The sequence below is a fragment of the Bombina bombina genome, chromosome 6 (genome assembly GCF_027579735.1).
Source record: "Bombina bombina isolate aBomBom1 chromosome 6, aBomBom1.pri, whole genome shotgun sequence".
Classification (NCBI taxonomy): domain Eukaryota; kingdom Metazoa; phylum Chordata; class Amphibia; order Anura; family Bombinatoridae; genus Bombina; species Bombina bombina.
The window spans coordinates 1,097,812,452-1,097,840,390 of record NC_069504.1 but is presented as its reverse complement, the minus strand read 5'-3'; the positions used below and the strand labels follow the sequence as shown (position 1 = coordinate 1,097,840,390).

At 38.8% G+C, this 27,939-nt stretch overlaps 1 protein-coding gene across 5 annotated transcripts in view; it reads left to right on the top strand.

Annotated features, from left to right (window-relative positions):
* The window catches only part of FGD4 (FYVE, RhoGEF and PH domain containing 4), a 374,120-nt gene that overhangs the window by 201,654 nt on the left and 144,527 nt on the right, over positions 1-27,939 (top strand). For all 5 annotated transcript variants that reach the window (XM_053719017.1, XM_053719020.1, XM_053719021.1 and 2 more), the window contains exon 2: positions 10,752-10,922. In XM_053719017.1, the coding sequence (XP_053574992.1) occupies positions 10,752-10,922 (171 nt within the window). The remainder of the gene's footprint in view (positions 1-10,751; positions 10,923-27,939) is intronic.

Sequence of the window (27,939 nt, the reverse complement as noted above, 5' to 3'; positions counted from 1 at the left end):
CAAGGGATGCCATTTTTAATCGCGTACCTTGAATTCCGATTCAGTGTACGGCGGCGATCGTATGAAGAGGATCCTCCACGCTCCATGGCTCCGGTCTTCAGTTCCTTCATTGCCGGTCTTTAGTTCCAGAGAGGACGGTCTTCAGGTCCGCGGTCATTGGTCTTCAACTCCTCCGCTCTGCGCCGGCTGGTTCCTGGAAGAAGAAGACTTCTCCGCCTGGAACAGGACCTTCTCCGCCGGTCTTCAGGACAGGTTTTTTTTTTTTTTAAGGGGGGATAGGGTGGGTTTTAGAGTAGGGGTGTGTGGGTGGTGGGTTGTAATGGTGGGGTTGTTCTTTTTTCACAGGTAAAAGAGCTGATTACTTTGGGGCAATGCCCCACAAAAGGCCCTTTTAAGGGCTGGTAATAGAGCTGATTACTTTTTGTAATTTAGTTTAGGGTAGGGACATTTTTTTATTTTGGGGGGCTTTGTTATTTTATTAGGGGGCTTAGATTAGGTGTAATTAGCTTAACATTCTTGTAATCTTTTTTTATTTTTTGTAATTTAGTTTAGTGTATTTAATTATATTTTAGTTTAGATAATTGTAGTTTATTTAATTAATTTATTGATAGTGTAGGTGTATTTGTAACTTAGGTTAAGATTTATTTTACAGGTAAATTGGTAATTATTTTAACTAGGTAGCTATTAAATAGTTATTAACTATTTAATAGCTATTGTACCTAGTTAAAATAAATACCAAGTTACCTGTAAAATAAATATAAACCCTAAAATAGCTACAATGTAATTATTAATTATATTGTAGCTATCTTAGGGTTTATTTTATAGGTAAGTATTTAGTTTTAAATAGGAATATTTTAGTTAATAAGATTAATATTATTTAGATTTATTGCAATAATAATTAAGTTAGGGGTGTTAGGGTTAGATAGGGTTAATATAGTTAATATATATAATATAATAACTATATTAACTATATTAACCCTAATATAATTAGGGTTAATATAGGTGGTGGCGGCGGTGTAGGGGGTCATATTAGGGGTTAATATATTTAATATAGGTGGCGGCGGTGTAGGGGGATTAGATTAGGGGTTAATATATTTAATATAGGTGGTGGAGGTGTAGGCAATGCCCCGCAAAAGTCCCTTTTAAGGGTTGGTAATAGAGCTGGTTACTTTGGGGCAATGCCCCGCAAAAGGCCCTTTTCAGGGCTATTTGTAATTTAGTTTAGGGTAGGGACATTTTAGTATTTTAGGGGGTAATACATTTATTATAGTTGGCGGCGGTGTAGGGGGATTAGATTAGGGGTTAATCATTTTAATTTAGGTGGCGGCGGGGTAGAGGGATTAGATTAGGGGTTAATATAGTTAATATAGGTGGCAGCGGGGTAGGGGGATTAGATTAGTGGGTAATATAGTTAATATAGGTGGCGGCGGTGTAGGGGGATCATATTAGGGCGTAATATAGTTAATGTAGGTGGCGGCGGGGTAGGGGGCTCACATTAGGGGGTAATATAGTTAATATAGGTGGCGGCGGTGTAGGGGGATTAGATTAGGGGGTAATGTAGTTAAAATAGGTGGCGGCGGGGTAGGGGGCTCACATTAGGGGGTAATAATTTTAATATAGATGGCGGCGGTGTAGGGGGATTACATTATGGGTTAATAATTTTAATGTAGGTGGCGGCGGTGTAGGGGGATCACATTAAGGGGTTAGACATTTAATGTAGGTGGCGGTGGGGTCCAGGAGCAGCGGTTTAGGGGTTAAACACTTTATTAGGGATTGCGGCGGGGGATTGCGGTTGACAGGTAGATAGACATTGCGCATGCGTTAGGTGTTAGGTTTTATTTTGCAGGCAGTTTAGGGAGCTATGGGGCTCCAATACTCAGCGTAAGGCTTACTACGCCTGCATTTTGTGGCGAGGTGAAAATGGAGTAAGATTTCTCCATTTTCGCCACGTAAGTCCTTACGCTGTATATTGGATACCAAACTGGGTGGGTTTGGTATGCCTGTCTATGGGCCAAAAAACTACGGCCGAAGGCAGAAATATATGAGCGTAACTTCTATGTTACGCCGTATATGTGATACCAAACCAGTGCAAAATTTGGCGTTGCCGGCTTTTGCGGGCAACGCTGGATATCGGATCGGGCCCTTGGTTTCCTTTGTTGTCTTGATTCTCCATTACAGACACACCTGGCGGGGATATCCTAGAGTGGGTGTACTGACACACCATATTATGTCAGTCTACTTCCATTAGCTCATTGGGGTGCTTATTTCAAATGTGAGTACCAATTTGGCTCGAGTGCATAAGCTTTGGCTTTTTTGATTTGGTGATTCTACACATGAGGTGCCCCTCTCTTTCTTCTATTTTACAGTTAATCCAGTATCTTCTGTGAAGAGGAGTGCAGCCATCATTCACACTGACTGAGGACATACTTGATATTTTGCATTTTTGCACTATCGCAGTGACTTTCAACATGGGACTGTGATATCATTGTATGTTAATATAGGTACAAGTGCCATATATTGAATAAGCTGTGTATGTTGTTTTTGTTTGAAGTTGTACAGTGCATATATAGTGTATGCGCCCTCTCTTATCTTTGATATTTCAAGATTACTAAGGTGTAGACTGTCCCTTTAAGTGCCTTTTACGTGTTGAATTCAAGAAGTGAAAATGGTCTTTAAAACTTGTTGAAAAGTATTGAGAAAATTGATTCTGATCACTAAGAAAATTTCAGCTCCTTGTTTTTAAAAAAAAAGTGCCATTTTTTCTAAAAACCTGCTAAAATAACTTTTGTGATCAACCCCTATATATCACTACTCACAAAGTATCTTGTTACTTGATCGCATTGTTAATAGTAAAACAAAATGTTAACCCTCTCAGTGCAGGAAACTGTGACTTTCCTAGAAAGCCATAAATGAGTTAACACAGTGCATCATATAGGTCATATATAGTCATCATTAGAGAGAAAAAGCCATGAGGCAAGTATTGTTTGACAAGCTGCAGAGTTAGGGTTTGAAATACAAGCATTGTTTTACCAGATTGGCTCTGCAAATTCTTTGCAAAGTGACAATTGTTGACATTTAGCTTGACAGCTTCTTTTTAGTGTCAGCCCCAACCTATCCATATGTTTTGCTATAGTGTCCAGATTTGCATTCACTATTGAAAACAAGATATACACTTTATGCATGTATGTATTTATGTATGTGTGTGTGTGTGTATATATATATATATATATATATATATATATATATATATATATATATATATATATATAATCTTAATACACATATATGTGTTTGTGTGTGTATATATATATTATACATATATTGTCACACACATATATTATACATAAATTGTAACCTACATAATATTATGTTATTTTAAAACTACGAAAACAATGATCGTTGCCAAGGGGACTGCAGGTTGTCAAGGAGATGATCCTTGCATGCCCACTAGACTGTTCTGTTTGAAAATCACAGAGCAGTGCACATTGTATATCATGCACTGTTCTGACTGGCTCCCACGTCACTCGTATGGCTGCATTCGGCCAAAGTAAAGGCAGAATATAGCTACAGCCATATTAGGAGATCTGTAGCTGGGAGTTAGAGCTGCAAAATTGTAATACATAAAAGAAAGTGTTAACCATTTACTACTATCCGTATTTGCAGGTAATATCTTTAAGGGACACTAAAGTCAAAATTAAGTGTTCATGATACAGAAAGAGCATGACGTTTTATGAGACTTTCCAATTTACTTCCATTATCAAATTTTGCACAATCTTTCTATATGTACACTTTCTGAGGCATTAGCTCCTACTGAGCATGTACACAAGTTCACAGTGTATACGTATACTAGTCTGTGATTGGCTGATAGCTGTCACATGATACAGGGGGCCAGCAAATGATGGAAAAAATAAAAATTAAGTATGCCCTTAATCATGATTAAGCATGATCAAGAGCATAGTTATTGCCTGAAACGTATCTGTATTGTGCATTAAGACACTATAAAAAAGAGACTTTGTGTCCAATTTCAATGGATTAGCTCTGTTGTATCATATTATTTGTTCATTGTATGGGTAAGCCCAGCATCCTGGAATTTAATTTAAATGTATGTGTAAAGGTATGTGTCCTGATAATTTGCTTTTTTTGGGCTTATATATAAATTCTCTTTCATTACTGGGAATTTGAATATGTTATAGAATATACCTAAATATATCAACCTTTATCTTCTATAGTTTATCTTGTTTTTCCTTAATTTTTCAGCTAGGAGCTTTGCAAAAATAAATATCTCTTACATTTGTTAGGTAGGGGACGTACAACTCAGACTCATCATCATTTACTGTATGTCAATTTTATGCAAGATATTTAAATTCTTCCTCTTGTGTTTTTTATTTTAGATTTTGGATTACTCCTTTAGATCAGAGATCACTTCTATATACTGACAGTAAATATTAGTAATATTTCTTTTGAGTTGTAACAAACACAAAAAATCATTGTTTTAAATGTTATGTGTTTTACATAAATATATGTAGCCTTTCTATTCTTAAGCTATGCTTTATGTCATCTATATTTAGGTAGTTGGGGACCTATGCATTTATTTACTGGTTAATATCCCTTTAAGAGGCTTTTCAAGAGGTGTGTCTCTGGACTGCAAAACAGTGCTAATTTAACTAACTGTGTGAAAGGTTTAAATGCTTTTAAAACATTTTTTTTTATATGCAGATACTTTTAATAAAGTATACTTATGTTCATTATTCAAAATATTTTGCTACTATATAACACAGCCCTGTAAAGGGTTATAGTTGTAATTTAGAAGCTTTTTATTTACTACTATATAAATCTGATTTATTGCAAAGCATCCAATCTAATTTCATTAAACTTTATATTTGAAGTATGTTGCTATCATATATAATTCATAGGCGCATCTCCAGGAGATATGTATGTATGCGTTTACTATGAAGGATTATCCCTTCCTGTAACCAGTGCAGACATGAGCCTTTTCACATCTACAGATTGTAAAACAGCAATTCACTTTGGTAGCTTTACTCCTGGGAATGATCAGAAATGGTCAAAGCCTCTCAAGAGATTTGCTATTATGGAAATTACAGAATTATGGAAAAAACTTCAATTATTAATCATTTCAAGTATTTTTAAATAAATATTTAATCATCCCGTATTTTTAAATTGTAATAAATATATGCTGTGTATTATCTGTATTAGACACACACATATAGTAATAAATCTCTAAAAAAACAGGAACCATATTCAGCAGATTTTATTAGTGTTTTATGTAAAAGTTTATCAACATATATACAGGGAGTTATTAGGCAAGTTGTATTTTTGAGGATTCATTTTATTATTGAACAACAACCATGTTCTCAATGAACCCAAAAAACTCATTAATATCAAAGCTGAATATTTTTGGAAGTAGTTTTTAGTTTGTTTTTAGTTTTAGCTATTTTAGGGGGATATCTGTGTGTGCAGGTGACTATTACTGTTCATAATTATTAGGCAACTTAACAAAAAACAAATATATACCCATTTCAATTATTTATTTTTACCAGTGAAACCAAATTAACATCTCAACATTCACAAATATACATTTCTGACATTCAAAAACAAAACAAAAACAAATCAGTGACCAATATAGCCACCTTTCTTTGCAAGGACACTCAAAAGCCTGCCATCCATGGATTCTGTCAGTGTTTTGATCTGTTCACCATCAACATTGCGTGCAGCAGCAACCACAGCCTCCCAGACACTGTTCAGAGAGGTGTACTGTTTTCCCTCCTTGTAAATCTCACATTTGATGATGGACCACAGGTTCTCAATGGGGTTCAGATCAGGTGAACAAGGAGGCCATGTCATTAGATTTTCTTCTTTTATACCCTTTCTTGCCAGCCACGCTGTGGAGTACTTGGACGCGTGTGATGGAGCATTGTCCTGCATGAAAATCATGTTTTTCATGAAGGATGCAGACTTCTTCCTGTACCACTGCTTGAAGAAGGTGTCTTCCAGAAACTGGCAGTAGGACTGGGAGTTGAGCTTGACTCCATCCTCAACCCGAAAAGGCCCCACAAGCTCATCTTTGATGATACCAGCCCAAACCAGTACTCCACCTCCACCTTGCTGGCGTCTGAGTCAGACTGGAGCTCTCTGCCCTTTACCAATCCAGCCACGGGCCCATCCATCTGGCCCATCAAGACTCACTCTCATTTCATCAGTCCATAAAACCTTAGAAAAATCAGTCTTGAGATATTTCTTGGACCAGTCTTGACGTTTCAGCTTGCGTGTCTTGTTCAGTGGTGGTCGTCTTTCAGCCTTTCTTACCTTGGCCATGTCTCTGAGTATTGCACACCTTGTGCTTTTGGGCACTCCAGTGATGTTGCAGCTCTGAAATATGGCCAAACTGGTGGCAAGTGGCATCTTGGCAGCTGCACGCTTGACTTTTCTCAGTTCATGGGCAGTTATTTTGCGCCTTGATTTTTCCACACGCTTCTTGCGACCCTGTTGACTATTTTGAATGAAACGCTTGATTGTTCGATGATCACGCTTCAGAAGCTTTGCAAGTTTAAGAGTGCTGCATCCCTCTGCAAGATATCTCACTATTTTGACTTTTCTGAGCCTGTCAAGTCCTTCTTTTGACCCATTTTGCCAAAGGAAAGGAAGTTGCCTAATAATTATGCACACCTGATATAGGGTGTTGATGTCATTAGACCACACCCCTTCTTATTACAGAGATGCACATCACCTAATGTGCTTAATTGGTAGTAGGCTTTCGAGCCTATACAGCTTGGAGTAAGACAACATGCATAAAGAGGATGATGTGGTCAAAATACTCATTTGCCTAATAATTCTGCACTCCCTGTATATCTGGTAGAAGGAAAATTGTATTTCTTCAATAGCAATCTTTAAGAAAAGCTTATCAAATTATATTTAACTACAAAAAAATTAACTTCGATTTTAAAAGTGAATTTTGTAGAAAAATCATTAAAACTTTCTAAAGGATTGTGACTACCACTATATTTCTTAACAGAAAGAATAGGTTAAAGGGATAGTCTAGTCAAAATTACACTTTCCTGATTCAGATAGAGCAGGCAATTTTAAGCAACTTTCTAATTTACTCCTATTATCAATTTTTCTTTGTTCTTTTGGTATCTTTATTTGAAAAAGCAAGAATGTAAGCTTAAGAGCCTGCCCATTTTTTGGTTCAGCACCTGGGTAGCGCTTGCTGATTGGTCCGGCTCCTAAGCTTACATTTCTGCCTTTTCACATAAAGATACCAAGAGAATGAAGAAAAATGTATAATAGGAGTAAATTAGAAAGTTGCTGACAATTCCATGCTGTATCCGAATCATGAGTTTAATTTTGACTAGACTATCCCTTTAAGGCAGTGACATTTTTCAGATATTATTTAAATTCTAAATTTATATTTTGGAAGACCAGTGCTATATATTCCCTAAAATCTCATCTGATCTGCCTTGGGTAAAATTACTCTCGGAGTGTTTCTGTGATTTCTACCACCTGTAGTGAGATGTGGCAATGCTCTGTGTACTCATCTACAAGTGACTGTTCTGTTCTAAAATGGACACATTGGGCCCCATGTAGCAACCGGCATCTAGACAAGATTCTCAACTTGAGCTTTAGCGAAAGCAATATTTTGTGCTCCACTTGTAATCTGTCCCTTAGTGTTTATCACCTGCAGAGTTTCCTGGCGCTGGTAAAATATGATGCAAATGTAAACTGTGTTTAAAACATAATCTGAAGTAGGATTCTGTGAAGCCATATTTTTACCATTTTACACCTGAAGATTATCTACAACTATGTAAACTCTCCCAGGGGTCAAGTCCTACAAAAAAAAGTAATATTGTTTTATACACACACATCCACTGTATTTATATGTATATAATCTATACACGTTGGTTAATAAAAGCAAATTAAAACCGTTGAATGGTTGCCTTTGGGCCTGTCCTCCTCTGTCACAGAGTCTCACCCACTTAAAGTGAATGTAAAGTTACCTCTAGTGCTTAACGCAATATTGTTAAGCAAATCAAATTGGGGGACTTTAACTCATGGTTTTTGCCAATGTTATTAATGAAGCTTAAATTATACCTTTTTGTCTTTTATTTCGTGCCGCGCTTCCTCCGCCCGCCATATTGTCCCTCATTATGACAATGATTGACAGCTAGTCTTGCCAATCCGCTCCCCCCCCCCCCCCCCGGGGCGTTCAACCCCTTTTTCGATATGTCATGCGCTTCTTCTGCGCAAATGCGTTAGGAAATTTTCTCCACATTCTGAAGCAATGCGCGTTCACAGAACGCGCATGCTCTAAACCACGCAATTCTTAACAGTGAATTACACAAAAATGTCGGGTTTTAATGCATGCGCATACTAAGTGTGCCTGATTTTAATGCATGCGCATAAAAAAATAGCTCCACGGGTGCACGCATCACACCTACGTATAGAGCGGGTGGGACCGCTCTATACTTCACAATGCGATTAAGACGGAAGTGCTGGGTGGGACGAGGAACATCGAAATCGCCAACAAGTTTGTTATTAAAATATATAATTACTGCTGAATTTAAAAAATAAAAAAAAACATAGCGTTTTTAATACCGAAGTGTAAAAGAAGTATTAGGAGGCAGGAGCAGTAACAAAATTGACATTCACTTTAAGGTGCGATAGACCTATTTCTGCTGAGGGGAGCTAAATAACCCCAAAGCAAACCACACAGAAATGTAAGCACCATGTGTTCCACACAGTGCAGGGTGACCACACAGCAGGACCGCTGACAGGCTTGCATTTAGTTTATTGTAGGAAGTGTTACTGACCATTACTAGAGGATCTCACTATCCCTCTAACCAGATTGTGCTCCAGCTCCTCCTACCAGCAGCAGCTGTGTTTACTGAAGCGTTTCTGTTCTCTATCTAGGGGGAACTTAGTTCCTCCTGCAAAAATAGTGCAGGAACTCTGTTAACATTGGTTTCCGCTGGACTTGACCCCTAAACTCGCCCATAGTCAAATCTCAAACATATGAGTATCCTGTTTTTGCAGTGTAACTAAAGGGACTTAAAAATCAATTTAGACTTCCATGATTCAGTCAGAGCATACAATTAAAAAAAAAACAAATTTACTACTATCAGTTTTAGTTTATTCTACGACACAAGCATGTGACATAAACACTACGTGACAGCAGTTTGCTATGTTATAAATTGTTGAAAACACTGCTCCCAGATAGTGCTCAAGACACGTGCATGCTCCCTAGCATACCTAAGTATGGTCTTCAACTAAGGATTCCATAATATAAGAAAATTGGAAATTATTTTAAATTTGCATTCTTTATCTGAAATTTGTACTTTCATGGAGCTTTAGTTATGTTAATTAGATTAGATTTAAAAAATAGAAAAATTGAATGAGAAAACATTTATTTAAAAAAACTCTGTCTGGTGTCCTTACAAGTATCTGTGAGTATGAAGTAAATAAAATACTGTCACTTCTGCATATTTTTGTACAATGTCATCACATGCTCCTATTTATGTGTGTTATGCGCTCCCTTCAATTCTAATCCTTTCTCTAACTACCAAACTTTGTTTACGTAGAAGCATCTGTTTTGCAGTTTGTTGGACTTTTTTAGAAGCACAAGCTGTACCATTAAAAGGCTGTTTACTCTTTTGATCTTTGATTTATTTTTATTATTATTCACCCTGAAAATGACTACAGGAAATTGAATATTTATAAAATGTCATTGTGCAGTGCTTTACCTTTAGAATGTGTCACTGTGCAGTGTTTTGCTTTAGAATGTGTCACTGTGCAGTGTTTTACCTTTAAAATGTGTCACTGTACAGTGCTTCACCTTTAGAATGTGTCACACTGCAGTGCTTTACCATTAGAATGTGTCACTGTACAGTGCTTTGCCTTTAGAATGTGTCACTGTGCAGTGATTTGCCTTTAGAATGTTTCACACTGCAGTGCTTTACCTTTAGAATGTGTCACTGTGCACTGCTTTGCCTTTAGAATGTGTCACTGTGCAGTGCTTTACCTTTAGAATGTGTCACTGTGCTGTGCTTTACCTTTAGAATGTGTCACTGTGTAGTGCTTTGCCTTAAGAATGTGCCAATGTACAGTGCTTTGCCTTTGGAATGTGTCAAGGTGCAGGTCTTTGCCTTTTTAACATGTCACACTGCAGTGATTTGCCATTTGAATGTGTCACACTGAAGTGCTTTGCCTTGAGAATGTGCCACTGTGCAGTGTTTTGCTTTAGAATGTGTCACTGTGAAGTGTTTTGCTTTAGAATGTGTCACTGTGCAGTGCTTTACATTTAGAATGTGTCACTGTACAGTGCTTTACCTGTAGAATGTGTCACACTGCAGTGCTTTGCCTTTAGAATGTGTCACTGTACAGTGCTTTACCTTTAGAATATGTCACACTGCAGTGCTTTGCCTTTAGAATGTGTCACTGTACAGTGCTTTGCCTTTAGAATGTGTCACTGTGCAGTGCTTTACTTTTAGAATGTGTCACACTGCAGTGCTTTACCTTTAGAATGTGTCACTGTACAGTGCTTTACCTTTAGAATGTGTCACACTGCAGTGCTTTGCCTTTAGAATATGTCACTGTGCAGTGCTTTACCTTTAGAATGTGTCACACTGCAGTGCTTTACCTTTAGAATGTGTCACACTGCAGTGCTTTACCTTTAGATTGTGTAAAGTGTTCACATAGCAGGACTAACATCTCTTGTTTTATGTGTTTGCATTTTTCAGGCAGCAGCAATCACTGCCCCCGTATTCTGCCAGTCTGGAACCCCATCTCTGTAAGCACAGACAGACTTGTGGAGCAGGAGAAGAGAAACGGTCACAATGAAAAGACCCAGAGATTAAGTGTTAAGGACATTGTCAAAACACCTCCGTGGTACTCAAGTTCTAAACCAACAGGTAACAATATTATTTTAATTAAAGGGTCCCTGACCACCCTCACTTGATATATAAACTTCACTAAATCCAATACAAAAGTCACAGACTGTGTGTGTATAAATATGCCTCTAAAGACAAGTATGAATCACCTAAAATATCAACTCGTTACCAGTCCCACATTGTTGCGGCTATACAGGTAATGTTTCAAAGTATTAACCCAAAGTCAAAGGTAGTAGAAGCGTATGGACTGCTTCTGGTATTAGCACGTACACTTCCAGCTAACGGTGTGCGTGTAGCCTCACGTTCGTGCCGAACAGGGTGTATCGAGATAAATCGCCAGTGCAGGACAGGCTGTTGTGTGGTGTTTGCCACTCATCAGCTGGGAGTAGGTTGAATCACTGCTGGGTAAAGTTGATTTCTGGGTGAAATACAAAACATTTAAAACTGGGGAATAGATAATAAAGGGATTATGTATCTTTTAAAACAATAACAATTATATTGTAGGCTGTCCCTTTAATGAACTACACAATTAGTTATTTTCTCTATATTTTGTGCTTAGTGGAGGATTTTAAGCTCACTTTTCGCCTCGACATAATTATTAAATGTTGCAGATATATATAGAAATATATATTTAAAAATAAAAAGAATATGTGCTTCTAAATGAAGAACAAAGGAATTTAAAGTATCTCGGCTTTAGTGCAGTTCATCTAATGCAGTTTTGGGTTAGTGCATGAACAATAATGTAATAGGCGTTCTTTAGTGATAGAAGTCTATATGAAGAGGGAATTATCCGAAGTCCTGAAGTTATGAGCCTGAGTCTTTTGATCTCACACCTTTTAGTTTCAACTTGTAATGCCAGCAAGTGCTAATTTTTTACCTTGAGAACAGTTAGCGCTCATGAGAGATAAAAAAATTAGTGCGCCACTTGTAATCTTAACCCACTATCCTTTTGAATAATTAAATGTTAATAAGATTTGTTATCATACTTTACCAATAATCAAATGCTTTATCAGTCAATAAAACATTTGAAAGTTTATTCCATGAATCAATCACCCTTTCTGTAAAGAAACATAGATTTTGACGGCAGATAGGCCCATCATGATCTTTAAAGATTTATAAAAAATACTGTCCCTTTCTTGAAAGTAATTTATACAAATGAAACTTAAATAATATTAACACCAGCTAATATACAGATATTTCTTTCATCAGATGATGAGAGTCCTCTAGTCATTACGTGTAGGAATTCCCCTCCTGGCCACTAGGAGGAGGCAAAAAATACCCCAACACACCGAGCTTTAAATCTCACCTACTTTACATGATCCTCAGTCATTTTCTGTTCCCTCCTTGACGAGGAGTGAGGCCCCCTATTTTCATGGTGATGGTATGAACTTCAGTTCTTTGGTAAAGTGTGATGATTTGTAGGCTCTCAGCATCTAAGGAAAGTAAACAAAATGTATGCTTATGATGATGAGAGTCCACAAGCCACACTCTTTACTTTTGTTCAGATGGCGGCAGTACTAGTTTGTACTTCTTTTGTAATGCTTTATCTTTCCTGCTTTTCTGTTATATTTCATCTTCTTGGCTATAAGTATGACCGAGGATCATGGGAAGGGGGATGGATTCAAAGCTGTGGTGTGGCTTTTGTCTCCTCCTAGTGGTCAGGAGGGGAATTTCCCCACGTGATGACTTGTGGACTCTCGCCATTATGAAAAAAAATAATTTATCAGATAACCATACATTTTGTTTTTCTATTCCAATGATGTTTAAAATATGATCGTCCTTTCCCAGTCTATTATTACACAGGCTGTTAAAATGGATATTTGTAATTATATTGGCAAAATATGTGCTCTTTTCCTTCTACAAGAACTGACAGCAGTTTATAAGCAGAAGTCACATTTTTTTAATTAAAATTAATTTAATTTCTCGCTCTAATGGATCTTGTTTAATTGGTGCTATGGTTGCCTTGGTAATTACCAGTAATTGGGTTTTAGAAGCAGTGAATCACCATAAAATACAAGATAGATATAATGATGTTTTCAAAGTAAAGATTAGTCTGAGAACAGTATGCAGAAGCATTTTTTATAAAGTATGTATATTAGTTGTTTAACTATTGAATAAATAAGTGTAATGTTTTAGTTTCTAAAGTAATGGGCTTCCCTTATCTAATCTATTCTCCTGAGGACCATTAGAGACCTATCAATGAATGACTATGCAAACAATGGCTATGTGGTATGTAGCAAAGATACATTGTACACTAGCTTTTTCTTTGCATTAATGTTTTCTAAATGATACATTTATATAGCCCATCTGGTAGTGTTTATAAAAATGTATAGTTTTGCTTATTTTTTAATAACATTGTTATGAAGCCCCACAGTGTCAGATGTATACACACGTTTACAGACTCCTGCTGGCTATTGTTTATGCTATCTGACTTTTCATATCCAGGGAAGGTGGGAGGGGGGAGTGTCTGCTCTTTTTGTTTACCCAGCCCCTTTCAGTGGGTGTCCCAGACTAAACTCATCAACATTGCTAAACTGGGAGCTTATAAGGTTATATACTGTATTTTTAGATCCGTATCTGTGCATATTCTTCTTTATAGTAGTGTCTATTACATGCTGTTATATAGAAATTGGTGTACACTGTCACTTTAAGAGTTAAATTACGGTATATGGTAACAAAATAAACAGACTTTATATTGCAAAGTTATTTTACTACACATAATTAAGCATTTCATATTACAAACTCAATGTTTAGAACCCCTTTAACAAATATTCTTTATTTCCCAAAAAAATAATTACCGGTATTTTAAATGTTTCAAGTGCAAGTTCTGCAACAAAAAGAGAATAATGCCCAATGCTATGTAGCATTTTTGAAAAACTGATCTTCTTTTACTACTTATTTTTTGCATATGCTTGAGGGGCCCTGGCTATATTAACCAATACAACTGTCCTTATCTGCAAATGAGACACATTTACCTAGAGATCAGTTAGTCATAGTCAAACATTTTTGTTTATTTAGTGTAAGACCTTAAAGCTGCATGTAAAGACAACAGAACATCTTACAAAGTGATCTTATTTATACTCTCATAGCTGTGTATGTACACTAAGATAAATAGTAATGGCAGAGGCACCAGTTGGTGCGTCCATTGGTGGAGCTGTATGACTGTACCCATGCCTCATTGGATTATTTTAAAAAAATGCTTACAAGCAAGGTTGGCCTGGCTTTAGTGTAAGTATGTGCATATTGGAGGGGGGATACACATTTCCCTTAATTCAGAGTCCCTTTAATGTTTGTTAAACATATTTTTATACAGAAATCTCTCTCTCTCTCCATCTCTTCTTTCTCTCTCTCTCTCATCTCTTCTTTCTCACTAGCTCCATCTCTTCTTTTTCTCTCGCTCCATTTCTTCTTTTTCTCTAGCTCCATCTCTTCTTTTTCTCTAGCTCCATCTCTTCTTTTTCTCTAGCTCCATCTCTTCTTTCTCTTTCTCTCTAGCTCCATCTCTTCTTTCTCTCTAGCTCCATCTCTTCTTTCTCTCAAGCTCCATCTCTTCTTTCTCTCTAGCTCCATCTCTTCTTTCTCTCTAGCTCCATCTCTTCGTTTTCTCTAGCTCCATCTCTTCTTTTTCTCTCGCTTCATTTCTTCTTTTTCTCTAGCTCCATCTCTTCTTTCTCTCTAGCTCCATCTCTTCTTTCTCTAGCTCCATCTCTTCTTTTTCTCTCGCTCCATCTCTTCTTTTTCTCTAGCTCCATCTCTTCTTTTTCTCTTGCTTCATCTCTTCTTTTTCTCTAGCTCCATCTCTTCTTTCTCTCTAGCTCCATCTCTTTTTTCTCTCTAGCTCCATCTCTTCTTTCTCTCTAGTTCCATCTCTTTTTCTCTCTAGCTCCATCTCTTCTTTCTCTCTAGCTCCATCTCTTCTTTCTCTCTAGCTCCATCTCTTCTTTCTCTCTAGCTCCATCTCTTTTTCTCTCTAGCTCCATCTCTTCTTTCTCTCTAGCTCCATCTCTTTTTCTCTCTAGCTCCATCTCTTCTTTCTCTCTAGCTCCATCTCTTCTTTCTCTCTAGCTCCATCTCTTCTTTCTCTCTAGCTTCATCTCTTCTTTTTCTCTAGCTCCATCTCTTCTTTTTCTCTACTTCCATCTCTTCTTTTTCTCTCGCTCCATCTCTTCTTTTTCTCTAGCTCCATCTCTTCTTTCTCTCTAGCTTCATCTCTTCTTTTTTTCTAGCTCCATCTCTTCTTTTTCTCTCGCTCCATCTCTTCTTTCTCTCTCGCTCCATCTCCTCTTTCTCTCTCGCTCCATCTCTTCTTTCTTTCGCTCTATCTTTTCTTTTTCTCTCGCTCCATCTCTTCTTTTTCTCTCGCTCCATCTCTTCTTTCTCTCTCGCTCCATCTCTTCTTTTTCTCTCGCTCCATCTCTTCTTTTTCTCTCGCTCCATCTCTTTTTTTCTCCAGCTCCATCTCTTCTTTCTCTCTAGCTCCATCTCTTTTTTCTCTCTAGCTCCATCTCTTCTTTTTCTCTCGCTCCATCTCTTCTTTCTCTCTAGTTCCATCTCTTTTTCTCTCTAGCTCCATCTCTTCTTCTCTCTAGCTCCATCTCTTCTTCTCTCTAGCTCCATCTCTTCTTTCTCTCTAGCTCCATCTCTTCTTTCTCGCTAGCTCCAGCTCTTCTTTCTCTCTAGCTCCAGCTCTTCTTTCTCTCTAGCTCCATCTCTTTTTTTCTCTAGCTCCATCTCTTCTTTTTCTCTCGCTTCATCTCTTCTTTTTCTCTAGCTCCATCTCTTCTTCTCTCTAGCTCCATCTCTTCTTTTTCTCTAGCTCCATCTCTTATTTCTCTCTAGCTCCAGCTCTTCTTTTTCGCTAGCTCCATCTCTTCTTTCTCTCTCGCTCCATCTCTTCTTTCTCTCTAGCTCCATCTCTTTTTTTCTCTCTAGCTCCATCTCTTCTTTCTCTCTAGCTCCATCTCTTTTTCTCTCTAGCTCCATCTCTTCTTTCTCTCTAGCTCCATCTCTTCTTTCTCTCTAGCTCCATCTCTTCTTTCTCTCTAGCTCCATCTCTTCTTTCTCTCAAGCTCCATCTCTTCTTTCTCTCTAGCTCCAGCTCTTCTTTTTCTCTAGCTCCAGCTCTTCTTTTTCTCTAGCTCCATTTCTTCTTTTTCTCTCGCTCCATCTCTTCTTTTTCTCTCGCTTCATCTCTTCTTTTTCTCTCGCTTCATCTCTTCTTTTTCTCTAGCTCCATCTCTTCTTTCTCTCTAGCTCCATCTATTTTTTCTCTCTAGCTCCATCTCTTCTTTCTCTCTAACTCCATCTCTTCTTTCTCTTTAGCTCCATCTCTTCTTTCTCACTAGCTCCATCTCTTTTTCTCTCTAGCATCTCTTCTTTTTCTCTCGCTCCATCTCTTCTTTCTCTCTCGCTCCATCTCCTCTTTCTCTCTTGCTCCATCTCTTCTTTCTTTCGCTCTATCTTTTCTTTTTCTCTCGCTCCATCTCTTCTTTTTCTCTCGCTCCATCTCTTCTTTCTCTCTCGCTCCATCTCTTCTTTTTCTCTCGCTCCATCTCTTCTTTTTCTCTCGCTCCATCTCTTCCTTTTCTCCAGCTCCATCTCTTCTTTCTCTCTAGCTCCATCTCTTCTTTCTCTCTAGCTCCATCTCTTCTTTTTCTCTCGCTCCATCTCTTCTTTCTCTCTAGCTCCATCTCTTCTTTCTCGCTAGCTCCATCTCTTCTTTCTCGCTAGCTCCAGCTCTTCTTTCTCTCTAGCTCCAGCTCTTCTTTCTCTCTAGCTCCAGCTCTTCTTTCTCTCTAGCTCCATCTCTTCTTTCTCTCTAGCTTCATCTCTTCTTTTTCTCTAGCTTCATCTCTTCTTTTTCTCTAGCTCTATCTCTTCTTTTTCTCTAGTTCCATCTCTTCTTTTTCTCTTGCTCCATCTTTTCTTTCTCTCTAGCTCCATCTCTTCTTTCTCTCTAGCTCCATCTCTTCTTTCTCTCTAGCTCCATCTCTTCTTTCTCTCTAGCTCCATCTCTTTTTTTTTCTCTAGCTGCATCTCTTCTTTCTCTCTCGCTCCATCTCTTCTTTCTCTCTCGCTCCATCTCTTCTTTCTCTCTCGCTCCATCTCTTCTTTTTCTCTCGCTTCATCTCTTCTTTCTCTCTCGCTCCATCTCTTCTTTTTCTCTCGCTCCATCTCTTCTTTCTCTCTAGCTCCATCTCTTCTTTCTCTCTAGCTCCATCTCTTCTTTCTCTCTAGCTTCATCTCTTCTTTTTCTCTAGCTTCATCTCTTCTTTTTCTCTAGCTCTATCTCTTCTTTTTCTCTAGTTCCATCTCTTCTTTTTCTCTTGCTCCATCTTTTCTTTCTCTCTAGCTCCATCTCTTCTTTCTCTCTAGCTCCATCTCTTCTTTCTCTCTAGCTCCATCTCTTCTTTCTCTCTAGCTCCATCTCTTTTTTTTTCTCTAGCTGCATCTCTTCTTTCTCTCTCGCTCCATCTCTTCTTTCTCTCTCGCTCCATCTCTTCTTTCTCTCTCGCTCCATCTCTTCTTTTTCTCTCGCTCCATCTCTTCTTTCTCTCTAGCTCCATCTCTTCTTTCTCGCTAGCTCCATCTCTTTTTCTCGCTAGCTTAATCTCTTCTTTCTCTCTAGCTCCATCTCTTCTTTCTCTCTAGCTCCATCTCTTCTTTCTCTCTAGCTCCATCTCTTCTTTCTCTCTAGCTTCATCTCTTCTTTTTCTCTAGCTTCATCTCTTCTTTTTCTCTAGCTCTATCTCTTCTTTTTCTCTAGTTCCATCTCTTCTTTCTCTCTAGCTCCATCTCTTCTTTCTCTCTAGCTCCATCTCTTCTTTCTCTCTAGCTCCATCTCTTTTTTTTTCTCTAGCTGCATCTCTTCTTTCTCTCTCGCTCCATCTCTTCTTTCTCTCTCGCTCCATCTCTTCTTTTTCTCTCGCTTCATCTCTTCTTTCTCTCTCGCTCCATCTCTTCTTTTTCTCTCGCTCCATCTCTTCTTTCTCTCTAGCTCCATCTCTTCTTTCTCGCTAGCTCCAGCTCTTCTTTCTCTCTAGCTCCAGCTCTTCTTTCTCTCTAGCTCCAGCTCTTCTTTCTCTCTAGCTCCATCTCTTCTTTCTCTCTAGCTCCATCTCTTCTTTCTCTCTAGCTCCAGCTCTTCTTTCTCTAGCTCCATCTCTTCTTTCTCTCTAGCTCCAGCTCTTCTTTCTCTCTAGCTCCATCTCTTTTTTCTCTAGCTCCATCTCTTCTTTCTCTCTAGCTCCATCTCTTTTTCTCTCTCGCTCCATCTCTTCTTTCTCTCTAGCTCCATCTCTTTTTTCTCTCTAGCTCCATCTCTTCTTTCTCTCTAGCTCCATCTCTTCTTTCCCTTTAGCTCCATCTCTTCTTTCTCTCTAGCTCCATCTCTTTTTCTCTCTAGCTTAATCTCTTCTTTCTCTCTAGCTCCATCTCTTCTTTCTCTCTAGCTCCATCTCTTCTTTCTCTCTAGCTTCATCTCTTCTTTCTCGCTAGCTCCAGCTCTTCTTTCTCTCTAGTTCCATCTCTTCTTTTTCTCTCGCTCCATCTCTTCTTCTCTAGCTACATCTCTTCTTTCTCTCTAGCTCCATCTCTTTTTTTCTCTAGCTGCATCTCTTCTTTTTCTCTCGCTCCATCTCTTCTTTCCCTCTCGCTCCATCTCTTCTTTCCCTCTCGCTCCATCTCTTCTTTCTCGCTCCATCTCTTCTTTCTCTCTCGCTCCATCTTCTTTTTCTCTCGCTCCATCTCTTCTTTCTCTCTAGCTCCATCTCTTCTTTCCCTCTCGCTCCATCTCTTCTTTCTCGCTCCATCTCTTCTTTCTCTCTCGCTCCATCTTCTTTTTCTCTCACTCCATCTCTTCTTTCTCTCTAGCTCCATCTCTTCTTTCTCGCTAGCTCCAGCTCTTCTTTCTCTCTAGCTCCCGCTCTTCTTTCTCTCTAGCTCCATCTCTTTTTTTCTCTAGCTCCAGCTCTTCTTTCTCTCTAGCTCCATCTCTTTTTTTTTCTAGCTCCATCTCTTTTTTTCTCTAGCTCCATCTCTTCTTTCTCTCTAGCTCCATCTCTTCTTTCTCTCTAGCTCCATCTCTTCTTTTTCGCTAGCTCCATCTCTTCTTTCTCTCTCGCTCCATCTCTTCTTTCTCTTTCGCTCTATCTTTTCTTTTTCTCTCGCTCCATCTCTTCTTTTTCTCTCGCTCCATCTCTTCTTTCTCTCTCGCTCCATCTCTTCTTTTTCTCTTGCTCCATCTCTTCTTTTTCTCTCGCTCCATCTCTTCTTTTTCTCCAGCTCCATCTCTTCTTTCTCTCTAGCTCCATCTCTTCTTTCTCTCTAGCTCCATCTCTTCTTTTTCTCTCGCTCCATCTCTTCTTTCTCTCTAGTTCCATCTCTTTTTCTCTCTAGCTCCATCTCTTCTTCTCTCTAGCTCCATCTCTTTTTCTCTCTAGCTCCATCTCTTCTTTCTCGCTAGCTCCAGCTCTTCTTTCTCTCTAGCTCCAGCTCTTCTTTCTCTCTAGCTCCATCTCTTTTTTTCTCTAGCTCCATCTCTTCTTTTTCTCTCGCTTCATCTCTTCTTTTTCTCTAGCTCCATCTCTTCTTCTCTCTAGCTCCATCTCTTCTTTCTCTCTCGCTCCATCTTCTTTTTCTCTCGCTCCATCTCTTCTTTCTCTCTAGCTCCATCTCTTCTTTCCCTCTCGCTCCATCTCTTCTTTCTCGCTCCATCTCTTCTTTCTCTCTCGCTCCATCTTCTTTTTCTCTCACTCCATCTCTTCTTTCTCTCTCGCTCCATCTCTTCTTTCTCTCTAGCTCCATCTCTTCTTTCTCTCTAGCTCCATCTCTTCTTTCTCTCTAGCTCCATCTCTTCTTTCTCTCTCGCTCCATCTCTTCTTTCTCTCTCGCTCCATCTCTTCTTTCTCTCTCGCTCCATCTCTTCTTTCTCTCTCGCTCCAGCTCTTCTTTCTCTCTCGCTCCAGCTCTTCTTTCTCTCTAGCTCCATCTCTTCTTTTTCTCTAGCTCCATTTCTTCTTTTTCTCTCGCTCCATCTCTTCTTTTTCTCTCGCTTCATCTCTTCTTGTTCTCTAGCTCCATCTCTTCTTTCTCTCTACTCCATCTCTTTTTTCTCTCTAGCTCCATCTCTTCTTTCTCTCTAACTCCATCTCTTCTTTCTCTTTAGCTCCATCTCTTCTTTCTCACTAGCTCCATCTCTTTTTCTCTCTAGCTTAATCTCTTCTTTCTCTCTCGCTCCAGCTCTTCTTTCTCTCTAGCTCCATCTCTTCTTTTTCTCTAGCTCCATTTCTTCTTTTTCTCTAGCTCCATCTCTTCTTTTTCTCTCGCTTCATCTCTTCTTTTTCTCTAGCTCCATCTCTTCTTCTCTCTAGCTCCATCTCTTCTTTCTCTCTCGCTCCATCTTCTTTTTCTCTCGCTCCATCTCTTCTTTCTCGCTCCATCTCTTCTTTCTCTCTCGCTCCATCTTCTTTTTCTCTCACTCCATCTCTTCTTTCTCTCTCGCTCCATCTCTTCTTTCTCTCTAGCTCCATCTCTTCTTTCTCTCTAGCTCCATCTCTTCTTTCTCTCTAGCTCCATCTCTTCTTTCTCTCTCGCTCCATCTCTTCTTTCTCTCTCGCTCCATCTCTTCTTTCTCTCTCGCTCCATCTCTTCTTTCTCTCTCGCTCCAGCTCTTCTTTCTCTCTCGCTCCAGCTCTTCTTTCTCTCTAGCTCCATCTCTTCTTTTTCTCTAGCTCCATTTCTTCTTTTTCTCTCGCTCCATCTCTTCTTTTTCTCTCGCTTCATCTCTTCTTGTTCTCTAGCTCCATCTCTTCTTTCTCTCTACTCCATCTCTTTTTTCTCTCTAGCTCCATCTCTTCTTTCTCTCTAACTCCATCTCTTCTTTCTCTTTAGCTCCATCTCTTCTTTCTCACTAGCTCCATCTCTTTTTCTCTCTAGCTTAATCTCTTCTTTCTCTCTAGCTCCATCTCTTCTTTCTCTCTAGCTCCATCCCTTCTTTCTCTCTAGCTCCATCTCTTCTTTCTCTCTAGCTTCATCTCTTCTTTTTCTCTAGCTTCATCTCTTCTTTTTCTCTAGCTCTATCTCTTCTTTTTCTCTAGTTCCATCTCTTCTTTTTCTCTTGCTCCATCTTTTCTTTCTCTCTAGCTCCATCTCTTCTTTCTCTCTAGCTCCATCTCTTCTTTCTCTCTAGCTCCATCTCTTCTTTCTCTCTAGCTCCATCTCTTTTTTTTTCTCTAGCTGCATCTCTTCTTTCTCTCTCGCTCCATCTCTTCTTTCTCTCTCGCTCCATCTCTTCTTTTTCTCTCGCTTCATCTCTTCTTTCTCTCTCGCTCCATCTCTTCTTTTTCTCTCGCTCCATCTCTTCTTTCTCTCTAGCTCCATCTCTTCTTTCTCGCTAGCTCCAGCTCTTCTTTCTCTCTAGCTCCAGCTCTTCTTTCTCTCTAGCTCCAGCTCTTCTTTCTCTCTAGCTCCATCTCTTCTTTCTCTCTAGCTCCATCTCTTCTTTCTCTCTAGCTCCAGCTCTTCTTTCTCTAGCTCCATCTCTTCTTTCTCTCTAGCTCCAGCTCTTCTTTCTCTCTAGCTCCATCTCTTTTTTCTCTAGCTCCATCTCTTCTTTCTCTCTAGCTCCATCTCTTTTTTTCTCTCGCTCCATCTCTTCTTTCTCTCTAGCTCCATCTCTTTTTTCTCTCTAGCTCCATCTCTTCTTTCTCTCTAGCTCCATCTCTTCTTTCTCTTTAGCTCCATCTCTTCTTTCTCTCTAGCTCCATCTCTTTTTCTCTCTAGCTTAATCTCTTCTTTCTCTCTAGCTTAATCTCTTCTTTCTCTCTAGCTCCATCTCTTCTTTCTCTCTAGCTCCATCTCTTCTTTCTCTCTAGCTTCATCTCTTCTTTCTCGCTAGCTCCAGCTCTTCTTTCTCTCTCGCTCCATCTCTTCTTCTCTAGCTACATCTCTTCTTTCTCTCTAGCTCCATCTCTTTTTTTTTTCTCTAGCTGCATCTCTTCTTTTTCTCTCGCTCCATCTCTTCTTTCCCTCTCGCTCCATCTCTTCTTTCTCGCTCCATCTCTTCTTTCTCTCTCGCTCCATCTTCTTTTTCTCTCGCTCCATCTCTTCTTTCTCTCTAGCTCCATCTCTTCTTTCCCTCTCGCTCCATCTCTTCTTTCTCGCTCCATCTCTTCTTTCTCTCTCGCTCCATCTTCTTTTTCTCTCACTCCATCTCTTCTTTCTCTCTAGCTCCATCTCTTCTTTCTCGCTAGCTCCAGCTCTTCTTTCTCTCTAGCTCCCGCTCTTCTTTCTCTCTAGCTCCATCTCTTTTTTTCTCTAGCTCCAGCTCTTCTTTCTCTCTAGCTCCATCTCTTTTTTTCTCTAGCTCCATCTCTTTTTTTCTCTAGCTCCATCTCTTCTTTCTCTATAGCTCCATCTCTTCTTTCTCTCTAGCTCCATCTCTTCTTTTTCGCTAGCTCCATCTCTTCTTTCTCTCTCGCTCCATCTCTTCTTTCTCTCTAGCTCCATCTCTTCTTTTTCTCTAGCTCCATCTCTTCTTTTTCTCTAGCTCCATCTCTTCTTTTTCTCTCGCTCAATCTCTTTGTTTCTCTCTAGCTCCATCTCTTCTTTCTCGCTAGCTCCAGCTCTTCTTTCTCTCTAGCTCCAGCTCTTCTTTCTCTCTAGCTCCATATCTTTTTTTCTCTAGCTCCAGCTCTTCTTTCTCTCTAGCTCCATCTCTTTTTTTCTCTAGCTCCATCTCTTCTTTCTCTCTAGCTCCATCTCTTCTTTCTCTCTAGCTCCATCTCTTCTTTTTCGCTAGCTCCATCTCTTCTTTCTCTCTCGCTCCATCTCTTCTTTCTCTCTAGCTCCATCTCTTCTTTCTCTCTAGCTCCATCTCTTCTTTCTCTCTCGCTCCAGCTCTTCTTTCTCTCTCGCTCCAGCTCTTCTTTCTCTCTAGCTCCATCTCTTCTTTCTCTCTAGCTCCATCTCTTCTTTCTCTCTAGCTCCAGCTCATGTGTGTGATAAAGTGATCACTTTATCTTACCCTTCATATAAAGACATTTAGTTTATTACAAATGGAAGGGAAAAGGAAATATAATTTCACATATCAGTCAGGGTTCTGTAGGTGTTAGACGGGGAGTAATCGAGAGGGATAGAGTTATATATTTTATCAGAGCAACTAAACTAATTACACGTATCACAAATGTGTCCCTGTGATTAACAGCACATACATAGGTAAGTCTAGAAGTCAGGGAATAAGGGGCCTTAGAAAAAGAACTATTGCAGGGTCTTAGGTCAGAGTCTGATAAAAGTCTTGCTGTATAGATAACTGAGGCTGGCAGGCAGAGCCCTATAAGACTGATGTCACAGACTCTATCCAGGTAAGAACAGTAGTGTCAGGTAATGATACAGACAGGAGTGACCAACAGGTATTATAGGGAGGCAGGTGGCATATACACTACACAAGCTGCTTCCCATCCTCCTTCTGCCCACTTACTTTTAGCTCTGATCGCTGGAGCAAGTCGCCATTCTCCTGCCTGGACTGGAAGTTCCACCCCTGGATTTGCCGACTGCCTGCCCTCTCCTCTCACTTGCTGCCTTCGACTATGTTTTGCGCCAACCAGGCTCCTCCTCCCTCACTGTGACATCACGGGGCTCTCACTTGCACAGCAAAATCTGTGCAGTTAGGAAGGTTAGGAGCTGGGTTGGTGGTGGCCCTGCAGGGCACTAAGAAATAAGTGCTATGGGCTTGAAGATTATAATTCTATCTATAATTCTAGTAAAAACGGCAAATGTTTGTGCAAAATTTGACTGGAACATTTTGGGTTGAATAAATATAATTTTTCCAATAGGGGTGCTATTGAAAAAATTATATTTATTTAGCCAAGAAGGTTGTTTTTTTTTTTTTTTTTGTGCTTTTTCCTCTCAGGGGGTTCACGTGTGCCCGTGCATATATAGAGGAGTCTCCACCACTTTAGATTAAAGTAGACATGTGCGATTCGTTTTGTTCCAAATCTAAATTCGGATGAATTCTGCAAAATTTATAGATTCAAATCGATTCGATTTTCCGAATTACCCTAGCAACAAAACTAAACTAAACTAATCCGAATGCATTTGTAACAAATAAATACAAATTAGTTTGGATGTATTTGAATGGCCATGGACTAATCACAATTCAGTATAACAATTAAATTTAGTGAGATTTAGTGAGATAGAAAAGTGAAATAATTCCGTTTGTGTAACTTGGAACCATTTGAATCAACATAACACATACCGAACTTCCGAATTTACGAATCGATCCGAAACGAACACATCCAAATGCATTTTAATGTATCTGAATCCAAAACGAATGCATCCAGCTCGTGAGGCCACGCAACAATTGGAGGAAGCCGGTTTCGTCATCAATATGCTAAGTACAGAAGGAGCTGCAGGGCGGAGGATCGCCAGTCTGGGTTTGCTAAAGGAAAAGCTAAGTATTAAAAAAAACTGCTGCAAAGTTTAATGAATGAAAGTGCCCCTGTTTTTTATAGTATTTTTAAAAACAGAGCACTCATTCATTCAACTTTACATTCACTTTAAGTTTTAGGTCACATGATTTTTGCAGCAGATTTCCTATAGTGTTTATAAGCAATAAACTGACTAGAGCTCTTTTATGTTGTCTCCTAGCAACGCTTCAAAAGAAACACTATGGGCTAGATAGATGGCGGGGTATATTTCATTTTCGCGATCTCGAAAAACGTTGCTAGAGTTAAGCTTTTACAAAAACCTGAACATTGAATATCGTGTGCAGGTTCAAGTATTCCCCCATAGAAGTCAATGGAGAAAAAAAAGAGGGAAAAAAACACCTAGACTATCATGCAAACACTATAAATAGCATTTTCGCAATTGCGCTAACCCAAAATGAAAATATGAATATTTCATATTCCAATGTTCTAAACATAATGGAATATGTTCTATTTGTTAATAATTAAATATTTCTACATAAATCTGATGTTTTTTTAAATATATATATATATATATATATATATACAGATGTATATATGAATATCTATTTAAAAATGCATAGAACATATTTTGATATGTGCAGAACATTGGAATGTCAAATATTTGCAGTAAATACATAGTTTAACATATATATATACAAATACAACTTTAGCAATGTGTATGTATCTCTATGTTAAAGTAGTTTGGCAAGATCTCAGATCTTTGAGCCCTTATAACTTTTTTGTGCAATATTTTTTAATAATATTTTTTATTAGATGGTTTTATGAGTGTAACAGTACTTTGTATTTTTGAAGTGTTTTGTGCAACTTTTTTGCAAAACATTTAACCACAGCTCTGAGATCTTGCGAAGAACCTGTAATATCAGCGCAGTTAAAACTGATCGCGAAAACACGATATTGCTTGCGCAAAATGTTTGTGCCTCACTTGTAATTTAGTCCTATACCTTTGCCTTTTTGTTAAGGCCTCTTCCTCCTTGAGGGGCTGGGACAGGAAGTAAAGGACACTGCAATAAATTAACCCCTTAAAGACCAACGACATACTGTATATGTTGCTGGTCTTTGAATGGGGATTCCTTTTTGATAGGTATTCCAGGATGTTTGCAGCCAGAAAGGAGGTCATAATAGCACGTTCTTGCCGCTCGTGGCAAGACCCACGCTACTAGTACCTGAAAAACCCTTAACTAACAGCGACATACAGGGGACATTGCGGTAGTTAAGTGGTTAAGGTAAAAAAAAAAGGATTTAAAGGTAAAATCCTTTTTAAAATGATGAATAATACATATCAAAATGATTCCTATTAAGTATAAGCCACTGCTTATTGCTTTTTTGTTACTACAATGAATCAGACTGTTTAACGTCACTTTAAATCATAGAATAAGATACTTTTTTTTTTTAGATTAATATTCCATTAAAAACAAGGGGACTTGACCCACTTAGCAACATGTTTTAGTCCTGAAGCACAGCAAAGGCATTCAACCATATAAATCTTTGATTAGTAAATTTAAAGCATAATTTAATAATGATTTGCTTTTGGGCTCATCTGTCCTGTGTTAATTGTCTGTGCACCATCTGCTATTGCTAATTTCATAGCATCTGTATGAACGATTTACAAAGTAAAAGGCGCATCTTCTACGTGAGATAATGAAAATATCTGCTTTATCATTCTGTAATTGTTCACAGTTCTTTAAACTGTGATCATTATATAGTTGAGATTTTAATGTTTTAAAAAAAGGAAAAACATAGTTGATGCTTAAAAATAAAAACTCTCCAATAACTAAGAGAATATAAATGAAAGTGATTGTAAAGTTGAATGACTTCAAGCCCTGTATTTAAAAATAATCTTAAAACATGGGCACTTTAAATAATTTTTTTGTTACCGTAAACTTACCGCCGATCCTCCACCCACATCTCCTTTAGTATTGAGCAGATCAATGATGAATCCGGCTTTCGCCAATCATTGAGTGCCCCCTTTGGCATCCAGCTCGTGAGGCACACAATGATTGGAGGAAGCTGGATCATCGTCGATATCCTAAATACTGAAGGAGATGCGGGCGGAGGATCGGGGGTAAGTTTACAGTAACTAAAAATGTAAGTATTTTAAAAAAGAAGTGCAATTGTAAAGTTTAATGACTTAAAGTGCCCATGTTTTTAAAGGGACAGTCTACACCAGAATGTTTGTTTAAAAAGATAGATATTCCCTTTATTACCCATTCCCTAGTTTTGCTTAATCAACACAGTTATATAAATACACTTTTTACCTCTGTGATTATCTTGTATCTAAGCCTCGGCAAACTGCCGCCTTATTTCAGTTCTTTTGACAGATATCCATTTTAGCCAATCAGAGCTGGCTCACTGGAACTCCACGTGCGTGAGCACAGTGTTATCTATATGACACACATGAACTAACACCCTCTAATGGTGAAAAATTGTCAAAATGCCCTGAGAGAGGAGGTGGCCTTCAAGGGCTTAGAAATTAGCATATGAACCTCCTAGGTTTAGCTTTCAACAAAAGAATACCCAGAGAATAAAGCAAAATTGGTGATAAAAGTAAATTGGAAAGTTGTTTAAAATTACATTCTCTATCTGAATCATGAAAGTTTATTTTGGACTAGACTGTCCCTTTAAGAGTATTTTAAAATACTGGGCTTTAAGTCATTCAACTTTACAATCACTTTAAGGTCAAATGGAGCAGCTTTGACTAATTAAAGAAAAATCCCCCTCATGGACCATATAAATCAAATAACAAGTTCCAAACAAAGCAGCAGACCTTCCAACTGTCACTAATTCAAGAGGGACAGTCTGAGCTCAGTCACTCTGAGACAGCCATATCTCCCCATTTGCCGAATTTCCCTTATCCCCTCCCATAGACCACCCAGACATAACCACAAACCGTTCAGATACTCTTGTGATCCCATCCACTATGTGACATGATTAAGGGCAACAGGCCCAAAACGTTGTCTTGATTATTGTACCTTCTTGGAGATTCCAATAAATATGTAAATATTGGACAAGATTGGTGAGTGCTGCTGTCTATGGGAACTTATCCCACCCACTATCCACACGTGATCCTGCCACTCCCACAAAACAGCAATGGACCCCTCAACCTCCCTAATACCTAGCCACAAATGTTGGGAGGTGAGAGAGTACAAAAAACAGCTACCAGAAAAGTGAGAGGGGAGAGTTTAGCAGATAGGTTTTTATTTGCCTAATAGACCAAACAAGGGCATGTATGTTACTGCAAAGCTTGACACTTCTCGGGAGTCAGGTAGCCATGGTAACTATCATTTCCTTGCTGGCTCATTCCATCAGCAGGATACTGGTAATGCTTTCCTACACACTGCCCCATAAGAGATACAAAATGACTATCCCTCTGGGGCAGCCCAGAACATACAAGGGTCAGGAATCCAGCAGGGTCAGGAATCCAGAGCTTTCAATAGGATCTTTTAAACCAGCATGCATTTTGTTAACCATATAGGTGCCAGCAAATTGTCACTTTCCTTTTATCTTGTTCATACTTCCCACCATTTAAAATTACTGTAAGGCAAAAAGTTTAT